Raw genomic sequence first — 18,233 nt, 5'->3', positions numbered from 1 at the left:
GAGGTCCACATTGCTGCCTGGCAGATGTTCAGGACCGGAACTCCTCATGCTAACACAGTGATGGCAACTATAGCTCTGGTTGAATGAGCTTGCAAACCTTCAGAAGGTTGCTTTTTGCCCTTTGCCCAGTGCATAGCAGATCTTGGTGCAGACTAAGAACCAATGAGAGATGATTCACTTTTACACCGCCCAACCTTTCTTCGCCTGATATAAACCACAAAGAGTTGATCACCCACCCGGAAATCATGGGACGATCAAGATAGGAAGCCAATGCTCTTTTTCGGTCCAAACAGTGGAATGTCTTCTCTTCCTTAGAAGGATGTGGGGATGGGTAAAAAGTAGGCAGGGTGATTAATTGTCCTACATGAAAGTATGTGTCCACTTTTGGCAGAAAAAAGGTTCTTCTGGCAAGCACCAGTTTGTCATGATATGTAGAGAGGTAAGCCGGCTTGGATGGCAAGGCCAACAGTTCACTCACTCCACAGGCAGATGTAATAGCCACAAGAAAGGCTGTTTTCAGTGTGTGAAGCCTGTGGGCCTGAGGTGACAATTGTGGAGAGGCTCAAAAGGAGAATGCATCGAAAAAGTTAGAACCAAATTAAGGTCCCACTGTGGCATAATGAATTGGGAAGGAGGGAAGAGTTGAGTAAGACCTCTGAGGAACCTAAGTACAGTAGGATACCTACACAAAGATGGTTGTTCAGGCAACTGTAAGAAGGCAAAAATGGCAGACAAATAGCCCTTAACAATGCCCACAGCAGAATTAAAAGTAAAACCTCAGAGAGAGTGGCTGAAAGGGGATCAAGAGACTTTTCTGTAGACCATGCCATAATCCCTTACAACAGGCGTATACCGTTTTGGTGGAGGGAAGCCTAGCTGCCAAGATGACGTTACAGACTTGAGGTGGAGGGTTGCCTAGCTGTCAACATGACGTTACAGACTTGAGGAAGAAGGTCAAAAGCTGTCAACTACCGCCGCTCAATCTCTACGCAGGAAGGTGGAGAGTGGGCAGGTTCAGGTGAAGAACCCTCCCTGGCTGCTGTGACAGAAGAACCTCCAGAAGGGGCAGTCTGATTGGAGGATCAATAGTCATCCTTGCAGCTCGGGATACCAGCCCCTCTGTGCCCAGTCCAGAGCTGCAAGGATGACTTGGGCCCGGTTGTTCTTGATCTTCTTGGGAACTCTAAGCAGGAGTGGCATGAGAGGAATGGCGTTCAGGAGGCATGAGTTCCACACAAGATCAAAAGCTTCTCCAAGCGAGAGCCTCCTTGGAAACTCCAGCATGCAAAACTGCTAGCACTGTGAGTCCTTGGCAAAGGTGAACAGATCTAACCAAGGCTCTCCCCACTGCTGAAAGAGACCTTGTGCCACCTCTGGGTGAAGCTGCTAGCCGTGATCTGCTAGGCACGTTCGGCTGAGTTAATCTGTTCTGGTGTTCACAGAGCTTGCCAGAGAGGGTCAAGCCTCCAGGAATTTGCCCTGCTGTTTCAGCCATGTCCAGAGGCCTGTTCAGTGGTGCAAAGCCTCTTGACCAAGGGTGCACGACCCCACCCACCCTGTTTGTTGCAATACCACATGGCAGTGAAGTTGTATATGAACATCTGCACTAAGCTTTCCTTGATGGAAGGTAGAAAGTCTTTCAATGCTGGTCAGATTGCTTGGAGCTCCAGCAGGTTGATGTGGATTCTGGATTCCGCCAGAGACCAGAGTCCTTTGATCCCCATCCCTCCCAAATGGCTGCCCCATTCCAAGAGTGATGCAGCTGCTGATACTGTTAGAACTGGTTGAGGAAAGGAGAGGCATCTGCCTTTGACCAAATTGCTCTTCCTTGTTAACCACTGCAGATCGTTTGCAGTTCCGTCTGAGATCTGGACCATGCCGGAGCAACTACTACAATTCTGCCCCCACTGAAGCTTCAGGTTCCACTGCAGAGCATGCATGTGTCACCAGCAACATACAAGAGGCCATGAAGGCTAGCAGCCTTAGAGTCAGTCTCACTGAAATCCAGGATAGAGGCTGAAACATCGCTATCATAGCCCGAATATCCTGGCTTGGCTGCACGGGAGGGTAAGCCCAAAACTGCACTGAGTCCAGAACAGCTTTGATGAAAGGAAGCATCTAAGAGGGACTCAGGTGTGATTTCCGCAATTTATATTGAAACCAGCAAATGCAGGGGGTTTGCTCTAGTCCGGAGGTGGGTGAGCCCAACTTTAACAGCTTGTCATCGAGCTAGAAGGAAAGACTGGGACCACTGATCTCTGCAGATGAGCTGCAGCCACCACCATCACCATGGTGAGAATCCGAGGGCCACTGGTAGGCCAAAAGAGAAGCACAGTGAACTGAAAGTACTTGTGGTCTACCGTAAACAATAAGTAATATCTGTGAGTGGGCAGAACAAGAATGTGAAAATAATCATCCTGTAAGTCCAACTTTACCATCCAGTCTTCTGGGTCCAGGGCAGACAAGACCTGAGCCAACATGAGCTTTCAGAATTGCTCCTTCTTGAGGAAGAGATTGAGGTCTCGTAGATCTAAAATAGGGCAAAGACCCTCATCCTTTTTGGGAACCAGAAAGTATCAGGAATAACAACCACAGCCTACTTTTGGCACCGGAACCCTCTCTATGGCTTCCTTACGGAGAAGGGACAGATCCTTCATCATCCAGTCACAAGATGGTGGCATGAAAGGTGGGGTAGTCTCAAAGTTGAGGGAGTACCCCCCTTCAGACAATCTATAAAACCCACTTGTCTGATGTTAGGGACTGCCAGTGGGGGCAGGTAATGGTGAATCCTGCTGCCAACTGGGAACCCATGGTGGTAAAGGGGCAGATTAGGAGGGTTTAGAGGCTACTGCAGTTGGGGGGGGGGGGCAGACTGACCAGCTGTTGGCTACCTGACCCACGTGGTTGATGAGTGCCACACACTCGTCCACACAGAGGCTGGGAACCATGTGCAGCACAGTGGCTGGGCAGGAACTGGTATGGCTGAAGACCCATCTGTAGCCACGAAATGAGCGAAAGGCAGATTTGGGGGAAGGGGGGCCACCGCGAGGACCTGGCCATAGCCCATAAATCCTCGAGTGTCGTAACTGCCTCTTCTCCAAAGAGACAGGTGCAATCACTGGGCATGTCCATAAGGGAAGCTTGGACATCCCCCGAAAAGGCAGGCGTACTCAACCAAGGGTGGCACCCTTGTGCCTCGCCTTACCTGATCGTCCTGTGGCCTTGGAATGGGATGACAATGACTTTGGGCACCACAATAGGTCCCAGGACCTTCCACTCGACCAGCACATCGACCAGCGTGGAGTTGTAAGCCGGGCCACCATAAGCATTAGGGACTGCTCCCCCAAAGCCTTTGGATGCATGGCCCAGCAATCGAAGCACAACTTTGGGTTGCGGTCACGCTCCAAATACCAGGTGTGGATCCGTCACCGACATCGCCCAGTGACAGGATCCACAGGGCTTAAAACCCATTTTGTGTGACGGCATCCTTGACACACCAGCCATTCTTCATAACTCACCCTCTCAACATATACTGAACATTCTAAGTGATAAAGGTTGGGCTGACAATATGACAAGGCAAAAGGTATAATGTACCACTTTCGAATGTTCATGGAAAACAGAATGATGAATACTGGAAAGTTTATACTGAATTATTATTTTTTCCTGTACTTTCTATATTGTTTGGACTTATGTTGTGTATAATAAAAACAACATGCACTTTAATAGTGTATGAGCACATCAATTCATGTTTTTAAAAAAATATAAACGTATAAAGTGACAACTTAAATTATGTAATCAATTGATTTTATTGGCTGCTGAAATAATGAAAAATGTTTTATTCTTCTAAAGAGTGTTCGGGTTATCCCACCTGTCAACATTACTTTGTCTCCATTTCCAATTGGAAAGCAATCCCAAAAATACACTCCAGAATTACAAATACTCAATCCAAATGTTTTTTTAAATCTAAAGGCAGTGCTCTTTTAAAAAATGTAGATGTTGTAAAATACCATACAAGTGTATTCTTGAAAAAGGTATTTGGGCATCCCCTCCTTATTGACAATATTCTTAACACTTTCAAGGAACTTTTTAATAATGGAACAAAATTGATATTTACAAGATATCTTGAGAAACTGGCAATTTTTTAAAAGAGATGTTCTATTCATTTGCTACTGATTTTAAATGGACGGACAAATACACTTGACATTACAATGAGGCCCTCTGTGGAAACCAGAGCCATGCTTTGTTTGTTCATAATCATATACAGAGGTAAGATCTTCAATGCAGTTAAATCAATTTCTTGGTCCCTTGTTATCGAGGTCTTCCACAACTTCATTGTTGCAGCTCTAACAAAATAAAACCGTCTTTCTTTTCATTTAATATTTATTTACACACTATTTCTTTCTATATTTCGGTTTTGTATGGTTGTCAAAGAAGGAAGTAATGTGCTCCTCGCTGTTTGGGGTTTTGATTCAAAAACTGTATAGAAAGCACCAACAGTGTCCTTGCTGTGAGATTCTTGAAGAATGTTAGTGGTGATGTCTTGAAGTACAATGCTTTGTGAAGCAAGTGAGGTATAATCCAATGCAAAAGCAAGTGTTACAGTGGACCTTTTTAAAAGAGTTGTCTACTTAAAGTTAGTCCAAAATATTCACTGTGTCTATTTCAATCACTTTAACAGTGCAAACATTCTATCTACTCCACCGTCAATGTTCATCCAGACGTTCAGGTTGTTTTTAGACCTCTTTCTTATGTCCTACATTTTTATTTGAATTTGTACAAAGATTCAAGTTCTAGCCAGTGTATCTCCTTATTGAGGTCAGGCAGTTGGTGATTAGCCCTCCCATCCTTCCCAAAGTTGGCCTCTGTCAAGAAAGATAAACACAAATAAAGATTACTAAGTGTTCACCACTATGTTGCTAAAAATACAATAAGACAGCTTCAAGCAACCTCATCCAGATTTATCTGTCACAGAATGCTAGTTTAGTTCCCATAGGGAAAACATAAATATCTGCTCTTACTAAGTTCATAAATACTTAAGATGGATAGTTTAAAAACATTTTGATTTAAATCATAGAGATAGTGAACATGCATAATGTGACAACATATAGTTTGATGTACAAATACTTTCCCAGATTAAGAGTATACCAAATGTATAGAAATTTATATATATATGTTATTCCTAATAAAATGTGTCCATCCGCTCACAGTACTTTGTACTTAATAGTAACAAACAAAATGTATGATTTAGATGTACTCCGCGAAACACAGAGCATGATATGATAGGAATAAACATGTAAGAGAAATTGGCAAGGTTTATGATTATGAAAGAAATCTAAAATGACTATTTAGGCATTAAATATTGTGTTGTGCTCCACCTTTGGTCCCATATAATAGCATTCCATCCTTTATCTGTCCTCATGTTACATCATTGATAAGATTCAATTGTTCATGAGTGCAAGATATCACACGTATAATTGTGAGTGCATCTTCTCCCAGCAGGACATGTTGTAATGTTGATGGCCATAATGTGCATTAATGTGTATTTTCTGCTTATTATGATAATAATGTTTAATCTTACTTTAATTGGTGGAGATAAGAGCAAAGAGAAACCAATTAATACAACACATTAGGATGAATCATCCAAGATAAATCAGACTTTCCTAGGACCACGGGGAATGGAAATCTGTGGGTCTATCTGAATTATTTGGTGTAGGTGCGGAAATGAGGAGTCCAGTGGAAATGAGGTTAGGTTAGGATTCTGGGACCCTGATTACAATCTTCATGAGATTTTTGAAAGGCTGGGGATCTGCTTGCTTTTGAGGGCAGTTTGAATGAGCAGACTGTTGTTAACAGAGATGCAAGATAATTTGAAGTTATATGTGAACTAACTTACAATATTATTTTCACTAACTTACTTCGTTTTACTTTTTGGACCAATGTGTAAGAGCTTTGCTGCAAAACGTTACATTTCAGTTAGGAACACCATTACTAGAATTTTATAATGACAGTCAGTTTTATATCTAGAAATGAACATAACTTTTTGCTTGATGTAGATAAAAAAAAGTGTGTATAGTACCTAATTAAATACAGGTTGGATTAGTAAAACAGTCAATACAAATGTGTGTTCACATTTCTACTGTTATCAGCTGAGGCTGACATGCAACATTAAAAATAAGTAATTTTTTCATCGGGAAACAAATTGGCAATAATTGATGCTGTAGTGTCACACAGAAATTTGCTATGAGATATGGAACATAAGGAAATGATGTAAGCGATTCTCTGACATATAAAATATGCTTTGAGAATTGGATAAAGCATGTACTTGTTCATACTGACAAAGAATATGTAGGTAAGTCGGTTGGAAAAGTTGTTTTACTGACTAACTGTGGTAGAACAATTTCAGGCTGGGCACATAGATTGATTAAAATATAGCTAGTATGAGTATAAGGGAATGACAGTTTGAAGGCTATGTTGTGGGAGGTTCCAACTAACTCAAATGTCTGAAAGATATTCTGTGTATCCACAATTTTCACACTGTAAATATTTGATTGTGGTGTTCAAGACTCTCCGTATACACGTATTGGTTATATATCTTGTTAGAAATTGGGTTTCTGGCTGACAGAGGTATGTACCCTGATTAAGCAGAAACGACAATCCTTGTCAGGGTAAGACACAAATGCACCCTAAATGTACTGTGCTCATACTCTAGTAGCTTGGCACCGAGCAGTAAGGCTTAACTTAAGAGGCAATGTCCAAACCATTTGTGTAACACTTGAAATAGTAAAACAGTATAAACACCACACAAAAAGATATCACAGTTGGTTAGAGAAATGGAACTTAATTTAATAAATAAAACAAGACCAAAACGACAAAAATCCAGTAAGTAAAGTTTATGAATTTTTAAAGAATAAGCTGTAAAATAACGCTTACAAACAAAAAGCACCAACTGGGACATCTGGTTTCACCAGACCGGGACAAAGTCAAAAGTTCAGCCCGACCAGGGTGAAGTGCGGGCCGTCTGCAGGGACCCCGTTGGGCCTTCTGAAGCAAAGTACCTTAATCCTGGTTGGCTGAAGTCAAAGATGAAGGGAGCAGCCGGCAGCGATGCGCTGGTGTTGGTTCCCGCAGTGGTGGCGATGTGTCGATCTTTCTCACACGGTAGCAAAGATGTGTCTATTTTCTCCACGCAACAGAGGTGATGCTTTAGGTCCGAGATGTGGCAGTTTCTAAGATGATGCACGAGGCCGATCTGCGCTGGAGATGCGATATGTTGACTCAGATCCACGCAAAGGGGCCGAGGCATCGTTTCTGATCTGTGCAGTGGCGGTGGTGTCATCTCAGCTGCAACAAACACCTTAGACCCACTTCCAAGAGTCCAACACTGGGGTGCCTCTGCTTCGCAGAACAGACTAACAGATGGCAGAGACCAGGTGTAGATGTAGGTGGGTTGAAAGTCTTTTGTGTTCCTATGACGTCAGTCAAGAGACTAATCAGCTGGCCCTTGGAGTCACTCTGGGTTCGGAGCTGGAGAGATGCAGGTCCAGTCCTTCTCACTTCCAGGTAGGAGGAAAGCAAGCAGCTCAACACAGCCAAGCAGGAGTCAAGCAGAGTGGCATTCCCTTCATCAGCACAGCAGACCTTCTTCCTGGTAGAGTATCCACAGGTCCAGAACTGTACTGTCTTTGTGGTGTCAGGGGTCTAGTACTTATACCTAGTTTGGCCTTTGAAGTGGGTAAGACTTAAGACAGGTCTTTGAAGTGCACAGAGTTCCTGTCCTTTCTGCCCTGGCTCTAGATTCACTACAGGGGGTTATGCAGCCCTTTGTGAGGGGACAGGACACTGTCTATTCAGGTGTATGTGAGGCTGTGCCAAGCTCCTCCATCACATCCTGCCCAGGATGGCCCATCAAGGCCCATCAGGTCACACCTAAGCACTTATTGTGAATGGTTGTATAGGAGGAGTACACAAAGCCCAGCTGTCACCCTACCCATTACATGAGCAGAGACAGGCAGCAGCAACCAAGTGGCTAAAGTAAGAAAATGCCACCTTTCTAAAAGTGGCATTTTAAAAATTACAAGTTAAAATCCAACTTCACCATAAGTTATTTTTTGAATTGTGATTCCAGAGACCCCAAACATAAAAAACATAGCTCTTCCAGATTGAGAATTACACTTATAATCTGTAATAAAGTAATCACAATGTTATGGGAGAGATAGACCTTGCTATAGTGAAACACAACTTTAAGAGTTTTTCTCTACATGGACATGTAAAACCCAAAAGTACATGTCTTGCCTTTTAAATACACTGCATCCTGCCCTCTGGATTATCCGGGACTACCTTAGGGGTTACATATGTATAAAAAGGGAAGGTCGACATGGCAGTATAAAACTGCACACATGGTCTCTGCAATGGAAGGCCTGAGACATGGTTAAAGGGCTACTTAAGTGGGTGGCACAATCAGTGCTGCAGGCATATAAGTAGCATTTAATTTACAGGCCCTAACCACATGTAGTGCACTTTACTAGGGCCTTATAAGTAAACTAAATATGCCAATTGGAGATAAGCTAATGTTACCATGTTTAGAGGAGAGAGCACAAGTATGTTAGCACTGGTTAGCACAGAGTACTAAAGCCAGCAAAAATGAGGTCAGAAAAATGGAGGAGATTAGCAAAAAGCTGGGGGGAAGAAGACCCTAGGGAATTAAATCTACTATACCTTCCTGGAGGCATCCCTTTTTCTATACAGAGTTACTATTTCTCACTTGGCAAAGTAGGAAATATTGCGCAGACAGGAACTGATCCAATTCAATTGGGCATAAACTGAATTTGGTAAAAACGGGAATAGAACTAGCAGATAAACCTGAGTAAATGGTAAACGCTTAAATTAATGCTAGTCATTATGGGGGTCATTCCTACCCTGGCGGTCCGAGACCGCCAGGGTAGGGGACGGAGGAAGCACCGCCAACATGCTGGCGGTGCTTCTGGGGCTATTCTGACCACGGCGGTAAAGCCGCGGTCAGAAAAGGGAAGCCGGCGGTTTCCCGCCGGTTTCCCGCTGCCCCTGTGAATCCTCCACGGCGGCGCTGCAAGCAGCGCCACCATGGGGATTCCGACCCCCTTCCCGCCAGCCTGGTTCTGGCGGTTTTCACCGCCAGAACCAGGCTGGCGGGAATGGGTGTCGTGGGGCCCCTGGGGGCCCCTGCAGTGCCCATGCCATTGGCATGGGCACTGCAGGGGCCCCCTAACAGGGCCCCACATTGATTTTCAGTGTCTGCTTGGCAGACACTGAAAATCGCGACCGGTGCAACTGCACCCGTCGGACACCAGCAACTCCGCCGGCTCCATTCGGAGCCGGCTTCCTCGTTGCTGGTGCTTTCCCGCTGGGCGGGCGGCCTTTTGGTGGTCGCCCGCCAGCCCAGCGGGAAAGTCAGAATGACCGCCGCAGTCTTTTGACCGCGGTACGGTCTTCCGGCGGTTCCCGCTTGGCGGGCGGCGACCGCCGCCCGCCAAAGTAGGAATGAGGGCCTATGTCCTATTCCATCACATTAACACTGAAAGGTTGACGTGACATATTGGAGAGCTTAAGGGGAAAATGTCATAAAATTTGCAAAGAACAATTTCCTTTGTGTCATTTTCAACAGAGGGGATGTCTCTCTGCTGCCAGAATAAACTCTGCCCTAGAAATAGTAAGGAACATGTAAATCCTCATGTTTAGAATCTAGCAGTTGAACTTTCAAGTTATGGCGGGAATTACACTGTACATTATTTCAGCAGACTAAAAGACACCACCCTTGGCTAAATCAGGCTAGTTGTGTTACCCAGTTTAGAAAGGGGCGGGGGAAAAAAGCCTCGGGCAACAGGGACAAGTGTCAAAAATATGTGCATCAGTCCTTTGTTTTCAGATGCAAGGCACTAAGAAATGTTTTGTAGTGATCTTTTACAATACTAACTACAGTGGAAACGTCCACTGTTGTAGTCTGTAATTTAACTAGTGGAACAAAAATTCTCATAAAATAATGTTGAAGTTTGGGGACAGGCTGCTTGGTTATACCGATAAGTATGAATCAACAGTTCCATCTCATTTAGCATGTTCTTGAAGAAGACATGACCTATATCACTACCAAAGGGTTCATTTTCCCCACCCCAAATCATCTGCATTTCCTTTGACCATACAATTATAAGCAATCATTTAAGAGTTGGCACAGAAACAATGCTTGTCCTCTGTTACGGATATAAGCCTTAAACCATGAAAACATGCATATACACTATGAAATCTTGCTCATTCACATTTTTCCTCTATTTTATAAGGAATTGGGGGTGCTTATCATGGAAGCATCAACAATTATACTCATGTTTGTCTGTGCTTGTTCATAGATACTGTGGAAAATAATTTACAACATCTTTTAGAGGATGATGGTAACAGTGAATATATGGTCGAAACTGCCAGTTCAGCATGTGCCTTAACAGATATTCACTTATTCAGAGATAGGTAGATATCAGATGTTCCACCAGTAGGAACTATTCCAGTTGCACACTCCACCTTATTACCAGAAGTTATATTGCCAAATGTTATGCTGAATCAACCCTTTGAGCTATTGTGACTTGACAAACAACCATATGTGGTGGAGGTACCTTAGTGAAAATCTGTCACACTAAAGCCCAGATTTATGCTAATGTGCGCAGCACGGTGCTGCGCCAAAAATAGTAGTGCTGTGCTGTGCCACTTTTGAAATTCAGTGGTGCGCCTCATTTAGAGGAATACGGGTCACCCCTGCGTTTCCCTCTGCGCTGGTGTTGAATTATGCTGCCTAGCGCTAACATAGGCTTCCTTGCTTCATAGTGCAAGGGTGTCTGCACTGAGGAGATAGATAAACAATCTATAATGGCGATTTGGCACTTCGTAAAATGCAGCACACATAAAAGTACCAAAGCATCATGCTGAATGATTGTTTATGTGCAGGAAGGTGCCCCTTCCTGCACGTAAACAATCGTCCAAGGCATTTTGCTTCTTCTATGTATGATGCAAACTGCAGCACAAATAGAAAAAGCAAATAATGAGGAGGAATAAAAGCATTCCCCCTCGTTTTGCCATGCTAACGGCACCCCAGGATTTGTTTTTGGGCGCTGCATCAGGTTTACAACAACTTGTAAATCTGAGGCAGTGTCAAAAGCAATGGGTGTTCCAGTGGAACGCCCACAGCAACACCTATTGCATGCCCCTCTGACGCAGAAAACTGCGTCGGAGGGGCCCATATTTACAAGGAGGCGTAACGCCACAAAATAGTGGCATTACACCTCGTTGTAAATATGGAGCGGTGCTTAGCGCCTCTGGGGCGTCCCAAAAAGTGACGCTCTAGTGGCACTACGTGCTATTAAATATGCTGCTAAGTGTAGTATATATACATAGTTTAGAAAGTATTTTGAAAAATGTGAGTATAAAACCAAGTTGTTTTTTTTTAGATTGAGAGAATTATTAGCGATCATGGTTCTTTGAAACGTTCAACTGGGCATTATGAGAAGGTAAACCTTATTACCATGTTCTTCCCATTGTTTTGTTCCGAACTGCTGGTGAGGTCCCACGACACAGGAGATCAACTCAGGGAGCTGAGCATCGCAGGACAGAGTGCTGGGGACCTAGGCTCGGCTGTGCATGCAGGATTTCTTGGAAATGTGCACAGAAGCCCTTGTAGCTGCAGATCACATGGTGCACAGGATTACTGTTTGGAGAGGGGAGGCAAGGGCTCACCTCCTCCAAATTTGGACAGTTGGACCACTGGACAGTCTGGATCACTTGGGCCCACCACCTGTGTTCCAGGGGCCACGCTCGTCAGGATGAGAGGGGATCCAGAGTACATGTGAAGCTGACGTTTGGTGCCTGCTGAAGCGGGGGAAGATTCCGTTGACCCACAGGAGATTTCTTCATGGCTTCCAGTGCAGGGTAAAGGCAGGCAGCCCCCAGACCATGCACCACCAGGAAACAGTTGAGAAAGCCGGCAGGATTAGGCGCTACAATGTCGCTGGTAGTCTTCTGGCTAATTTGTTGCAGTTTTGCAGGTGTCCTGGAGCAGTCAGTGGTCGATCCTTGGCAGAAGTCGAAGAGAGAAGTGCAGAAGAGTCCTGCTGGATTCTTGCAAGTTATTATCTGAGGAAAAGCCCACTGGAGAGACCCTAAATAGACCTCAGAGGAAGATTGGCCACATACTCAGGTAAGCACCTATCAGGAGGAGTCTCCGATGTCACCTCCTGGCACTGGCCACTCAGAGGCCTCCAGAGTGCCCTCACACCTCTGGAAACAAGATGGCAGAGGTCTGGGACACACTGGAGGAGCTCTGGGCACCACCCCTGGGGTGGTGATGGACAGGGGAGTGGTCACTCCCCTTTCCTTAGTCCAGTTTCGCGCCAGAGCAGGAACTGGAGGTTCCCTAAACCGGTGTAGACTGGCCTATGCAAGGAGGGCACCATCTGTGCCCTTTAAAGCATTTCCAGAGGCTGGGAGAGGCTACCCCTCCCCAGCCTTTAACACCTATTTCCAAAGAGAGAGGGTGTAACACCCTGCACTCAGAGGAAATGCTTTGTTCTGCCTTCCTTGGACTGGGCTGCCCAGGAGGGCAGAACCCTGTCTGTGGGGTGGGAGCAGCGGTAGCTGCAGAGAAAACCCCAGAGAGCTCGTTTGGCAGTACCGGGGGTCCATAGTGGAGCCCCCAGGATGCATGGAATTGGCTCCCCAATACCAGATTTGGAATGGGGGGACAATTCCATGATCTTAGACATGTTACATGGCCATATTTGGAGTTACCATTGTGAAGCTACATTATAGGTATTGACCTATATGTAGTGCATATATGTAATGCAAAGTCCGGGGAAATGGCCCTGAACTATGTGGGGGCACCCTTGCTCGTGCAAGGGTGCCCTCACACTTAGTAACTTTGCACCTAATCTTCAGCAAGTGAAGGTTAGACATATAGGTGACTTATAAGTTACTTAAGTGCAGTGAAAATGGCTGTGAAATAACATGTGCGTTATTTCACTCAGGCTGCAGGGTCAGTTCTGTGTAAAGGTTTGTCTGAGCTCCCTATGGGTGGCAAAAGAAATGCTGCAGCCCATAGTTATCTCCTGGAACCCCAATACCCTGGGTACCTAGGTACCATATACTAGGGAATTATAAGGGTGTTCCAGTATGCCAATTGTAATTGGTAAAAGTGGTCACTATCCCATAGTGACAAACTTAAAGGCAGAGAGAGCATGAGCACTGAGGTTCTGATTAGCAGAGCCTCAGTGACACAGTTAGGCACTACACAGGTATACACACTCAAGCCACAAACTATGAGCACTGGGGTCCTTGCTAGCAGGGTCCCAGTGAGACAGGCAAAACACACTGACAAATAGGGTTTTCACTATGAGCACTGGGGTCCTGACTAGCAAGATCCCAGTGAGACAGTAAAAACACACTGATATAGACTCACAAACAGGCCAAAAGTGGAGGTAACAATGCTAGCAAGAGGCTACCTTCTCACATCTAAGATTTAACTCACTTGTACAAATATTAAGTGTCTGAATAAAGGACAATATTATTCACGAATCACTTCAGAAAGTAGCATGCTATATGCTCATTCCTAATGAATATTAAGGATGAATATTTTAACCCTTTAGGTAATTCATAATGGAAATATAATCATTGGCTATATTGGTCATGTGTTTATAACCCAGATAGCTTAATCAATTTTTGAAATATTAAATATGGTATGCCTGAATTCAACCCCAGTGGTTAACTAAAAAGGCTTACATGCTTTTGGCTGACCTGTTGTGATGGACACCAATCTTCACATCTTCGGTTGAGAGAACAAGCATCTGGTAGCTCAATTGAAAGCAACATAATACAGCAGGAACGGTAAATGATCGTCTTGGCCTTCTAAGGCAGTGGTTCCCAACCTTTTGACTGCTGTGGACTACCACTTTATAATTTCTGGAACCTGGGGGACTCCCACTTAATCGTTATTGGAATCCGGGGACCCCCCACTGAGTCATTACCGAAAGCTGAGGACCTAATCTGTTATTAATATTTAATTTTCCTACCAGTCACGGACCCCCTGAGGAGGCTTCGCGGACCCCCAGGTGTCCTCGGACCACAGGTTGGGAACCACTGTTCTAGGGCATACCTGCCAGTGAATGCTCCATTTAGCACTCTCCTGTTTTAAGTTTGGGGACTAGATCCGATTGGTGCCTGGAGGCAGGTAAATCTTTCCCATGGTTCTTAGATGTAACTGGGCCTACTTAGGATTTTGTGATCTTCTACTCATTCACTTTTTCCTTTTGACTAAATTGTTTTAGAAATTTTAGATTGTTAACCGTGTTGTCCTCTTTGTTTCTGAACATGGACCACAGCTATTGTAAATATTGGGAGGAAAGCCTTGCTGCTTAAGATGAGCTACTAAGGGTGAACCATGGATTCCTTACAGATATCAGTTCACCTTTCGAGGAGTAAGATTGTGTGAGTATTCTGAGAGCTCAGCTGACATGGAAAATGTAGCCTCTATCCCTAATATTTTAAGAATTTGATTCCCCACAGGCACTACGATTGAGTACTTGTACTAGTTTCGTTGATTCCCCTGGAAAGCAAGTGGCCAGCCTTAGTTTTTCCATGGAGAAAGTGTGACTTTTTATTTATCCGCTTGGCGTTAATTATCGATCCTGATGTTTACGTGCGGTTGAGACTTCAGTACTGACAGAGATTCAAATGATTGCAATACCAACATGATTAGCACCATATCATGGGGCAATATCAGCATAGCTAATTTACTGTCTGATGTAATTCATATGACCCTCAATTAATTGGAATATTGAGATCATAACTGATATAGGCTTCCCAGTTATAAAAACATGAGTGCAAACACACTTTCATACATATACATACATAATTAGCTCTGCAGGTATCTTACTTGATGAATGAATGTATTTATTTCATTAAGATTTTGGAAGTAAAACAAACTTGAGTGACTATGTGCAATTGGTATTTGAAATGTCTTTGCCTTACGGTAGCCTAGACTTTTGCGTGCCATCCGTTTTTTTTTTTTTCTGAAATCCGATTAGAGTATTTTTTCTCTCCCATACACAGTTGTAAAATTATTTTAATAGGGAAATATTAACTATTGATCAACAACCCACAGAGAACCTAGCATTTAACATTTACCAATGAAACTTGGAAGAATGATTTTAAAGTTTCTTGACATATGTATTGCTTTAGGGCTGTCTACTGACCCTTATGCAGTTATTTAAAGGCAAACAATCTACAAAGAAATCCTCTAAAACAAAGGTTTCACAGAGAAAAGTGGCTACAATATTTGTCAGTTAAATGTTACAAACATGGAAAATAGATAAACTAGAATATATATTCTTTTCAATTTAGTGATTTCATAATGTTTTGATTATAGGAATGGTAAGTTTATATAAAAGGGTGTGGGTTGGTGCTGAGGTTAAAGCAAGGACTGTGGACAACACTGGAATTAAGATTAGATATAGGCTTAGGTTTACGGTAATGGTGATGGCCAGGTTTAGTATTACATTTATAGGTACAACATAAATTTGGTATAGGCATAACATAAGTTTAGGTGTAGCACAAGTTGTAGGTTTGGATGAGGAAGTGTAAAATTCTGATCTGTTGTAATAGTTTGCTTGTAACAGTGTATTCACTGTCAAAACAAATTTGTTGAAGATAGCTATGTATTGTTAAAAAGGTATTTTTAATTATTTGTCCAGATCTCTACCCTTAGTGATTAGTGGTGCAAATCTGTTTCTTCTGAACGCAAATTGTGAGAACCCAGGGGCGCGTGTCTAGGCCGACCAACATGGGGGCCACATCCTGAGTGAGCTCCTAGCAGTGCCTTAGTACTTTAGGTCCGAGGCCCACCCCCCAGATAGAGTCTTGTTGGAGGACCCCGAGGATGTTTTTCCTGGCAGCCGCAGCCTGTGGAGAGCCGGCATTGGTGGAGTCCCGTAGCAAGCCAGGAGGAGGTATGTTACCGCACAGCAGGGTGGCGAGGCCTGTTGTGTCAGCCCAGAGGCTGTGCGGTGTCTTGAACAGTGGTCGGGGCAGCAATGGAATGGTGAAAAGTTGCAGTGGTCTGGTGGCATTAGAGGTGAGAAGGGCGGGCCAGTCCGGGGGATTGCGGCAGTGAGGGCCGGCTAGCACAGAGTGCAGTCAAATTGGGGCCTACTGCTTTCAGCATCCCCGAGTGCAGCAGAGTGGGGTGCCCCGAGTGCAGCAGAGTGGGGTGCCCTCCGGTTGGCACACTGCTTCTGGCAGCTATGGTGAGTGGTCCCTCTCCCCAACTTGGCCTGACTGCTTTAATGAGCAAATGTATTACCCTAGATTCCCCCCTCAGGGTGCAGTAGGCCAGTGACTGCTGGGGGTGATGCTTCACCTGCTGAAGTTTTGGAGGCACATTCTACTATAATGGTGGTGGCCCTTGAGTGTCATTCTCTACACTTCTGGACCCACTCGGGTGATCCTGCCCTTGTTCAACTACTCATGCTGCCCCATTTGTTCTTAGTGGGGGCCTGCCGGGGTTACTCATGCCTCCAGAGGGGCCCGTAGGATAAAGGACATTCCTCCCATCTTTTAGCCAACATGATGAAAGACAAAGTGCCCGCTACCAGAAAGCAGAGTACTCTGGACAAGTTTGCCCAGACAGTTCAGCACGTCTTATCGCTATAACCCAGTCCCGAGACATGCTTGATACCAAGATTGGAGCTGTGGGTTTAGACGTCACCCTACCCTGACAGGACTTCTGGTGTGCCATAGAAAGAATAACAGAGACTAAACCTACGATATCTGGAGTTGAAGACTCAGTCACCGCCTTGCAACAGAAGGTAACTGCCCTGATAGCAGTGTCTAAGGAGCTGGCTGCATGGGAGTAGGATGCTGAGGGCCGCACACGCCGGATTAATCTGAGATTCGTCATCTTTTCGGAGGGGTGTGAGGTCACGTCTATGGATGTATTCCAATCTCAGTGGCTTCGGACGCTGTTGCCTGCTAAGAGCCTATCAACCTGCTTCTTTGTAGAATGGGCTCATCGGGTACTTGTGAGGAAGCACCCCACCCTGGGCACAACCCAGGCCAGTGATTGTTAAAATATACATGGACAGAGACGCCATTCTCAAGTTTGCCAGATTCCAAGATAAACTCATCTACCAACCATACCACATCATGATTTTTCCAGATTACACATGTTTGGTGCAACAGCAATGCCAATCCTTCGCGGTGGACAAGCAGTGTTTTCGAGAACTTATGATTCAATATATGCTACTATATCCAGCACGGCTAAAGGTGGTCCACCGCAGCCTCCCCTTCTACGTGAGTTGGGGGCAGATGTATATTGTAGATATCCCTTTACAAACTGCTTTGCGATCACATAGTGTATCCTCCTCCAGCCACAGAGATAGCTGGCTTACATGCTGAATGTAAGGACACTGTAGCACGTAAGCCAGCCACAGACATAGTAAGGACACTGTAGCATGTAAGCCAGCCACAGAGACAGCTGGCTTACATGCTACAGTGTCCTTACTAGTTGGGATGGGGAGATGTTGGGTGCGTCTTCATTTTTCCTTGAAATATTGGTGACAGTTTTCTTGGTTGTTTGCTTGGGGATGTTACCTGGTTTGTTTGTACATTGTACACAGACCTGTCTACTGCCCGCACCAGTACCGTGACCCCACAACTGTGCCTTACATTCCCGGGCCTTAAATGCCTGATGTGAGTTCTGCGGTTCCCCTCAGTCTTTTCCTAGTGGTGTCCTGAAATGTCTGGGGCCTACTGCATAGGATTGAAAGAGGGACTATCCCAAAGCAATCCAAACATTTGGGTACAAATGTTTTGCTGCTGCAAAAACTGCACATTCTAGGTACTAAAGTTCCTTGACTCACAAGATACGCTATGACCAGGTCTTTCATTTGGGGTTCGCCATGGGATCTAGGGGTACATGCATCCTAATACAGAAGGGGATTCCCTTCAGGCACTCTAGGACCTAGGCAGACCACCAGGGGCGATATATAGTGGTCACTGGCTCTATCTATGGGGAACCTGTCACAGTGGGCAGCTTCTATGCCCCTCCTCCACTATGTGAATCCTTTGTAGACCAGGTGGTACACTCATGGGGGGACATTCCTGAGGACCTGTCCATTCTTTTAGGGAATTGGAATGAAGTAACGAACCTCCACATCAACAGATGGCGAGTGGGG

At 44.8% G+C, this 18,233-nt stretch overlaps 1 protein-coding gene across 4 annotated transcripts in view; it reads right to left on the bottom strand.

The window, feature by feature from the left end:
• Positions 1 to 3,787: 3,787 nt before the first annotated feature.
• The window catches only part of SULF2 (sulfatase 2), a 417,412-nt gene continuing 402,966 nt past the window's right edge, over positions 3,788 to 18,233 (bottom strand). For all 4 annotated transcript variants that reach the window (XM_069243448.1, XM_069243449.1, XM_069243452.1 and 1 more), the window contains one exon: positions 3,788 to 4,862. In XM_069243448.1, coding sequence (XP_069099549.1) covers positions 4,832 to 4,862 — 31 coding nt within the window. In that variant the 3' untranslated portion in view covers positions 3,788 to 4,831. The remainder of the gene's footprint in view (positions 4,863 to 18,233) is intronic.

The sequence above is a fragment of the Pleurodeles waltl genome, chromosome 7, assembly GCF_031143425.1.
Source record: "Pleurodeles waltl isolate 20211129_DDA chromosome 7, aPleWal1.hap1.20221129, whole genome shotgun sequence".
Taxonomy (NCBI): Eukaryota; Metazoa; Chordata; class Amphibia; order Caudata; family Salamandridae; genus Pleurodeles; species Pleurodeles waltl.
Note: the sequence above shows the minus strand (reverse complement) of the source record. Positions and strands in the feature narration are given on the sequence as shown.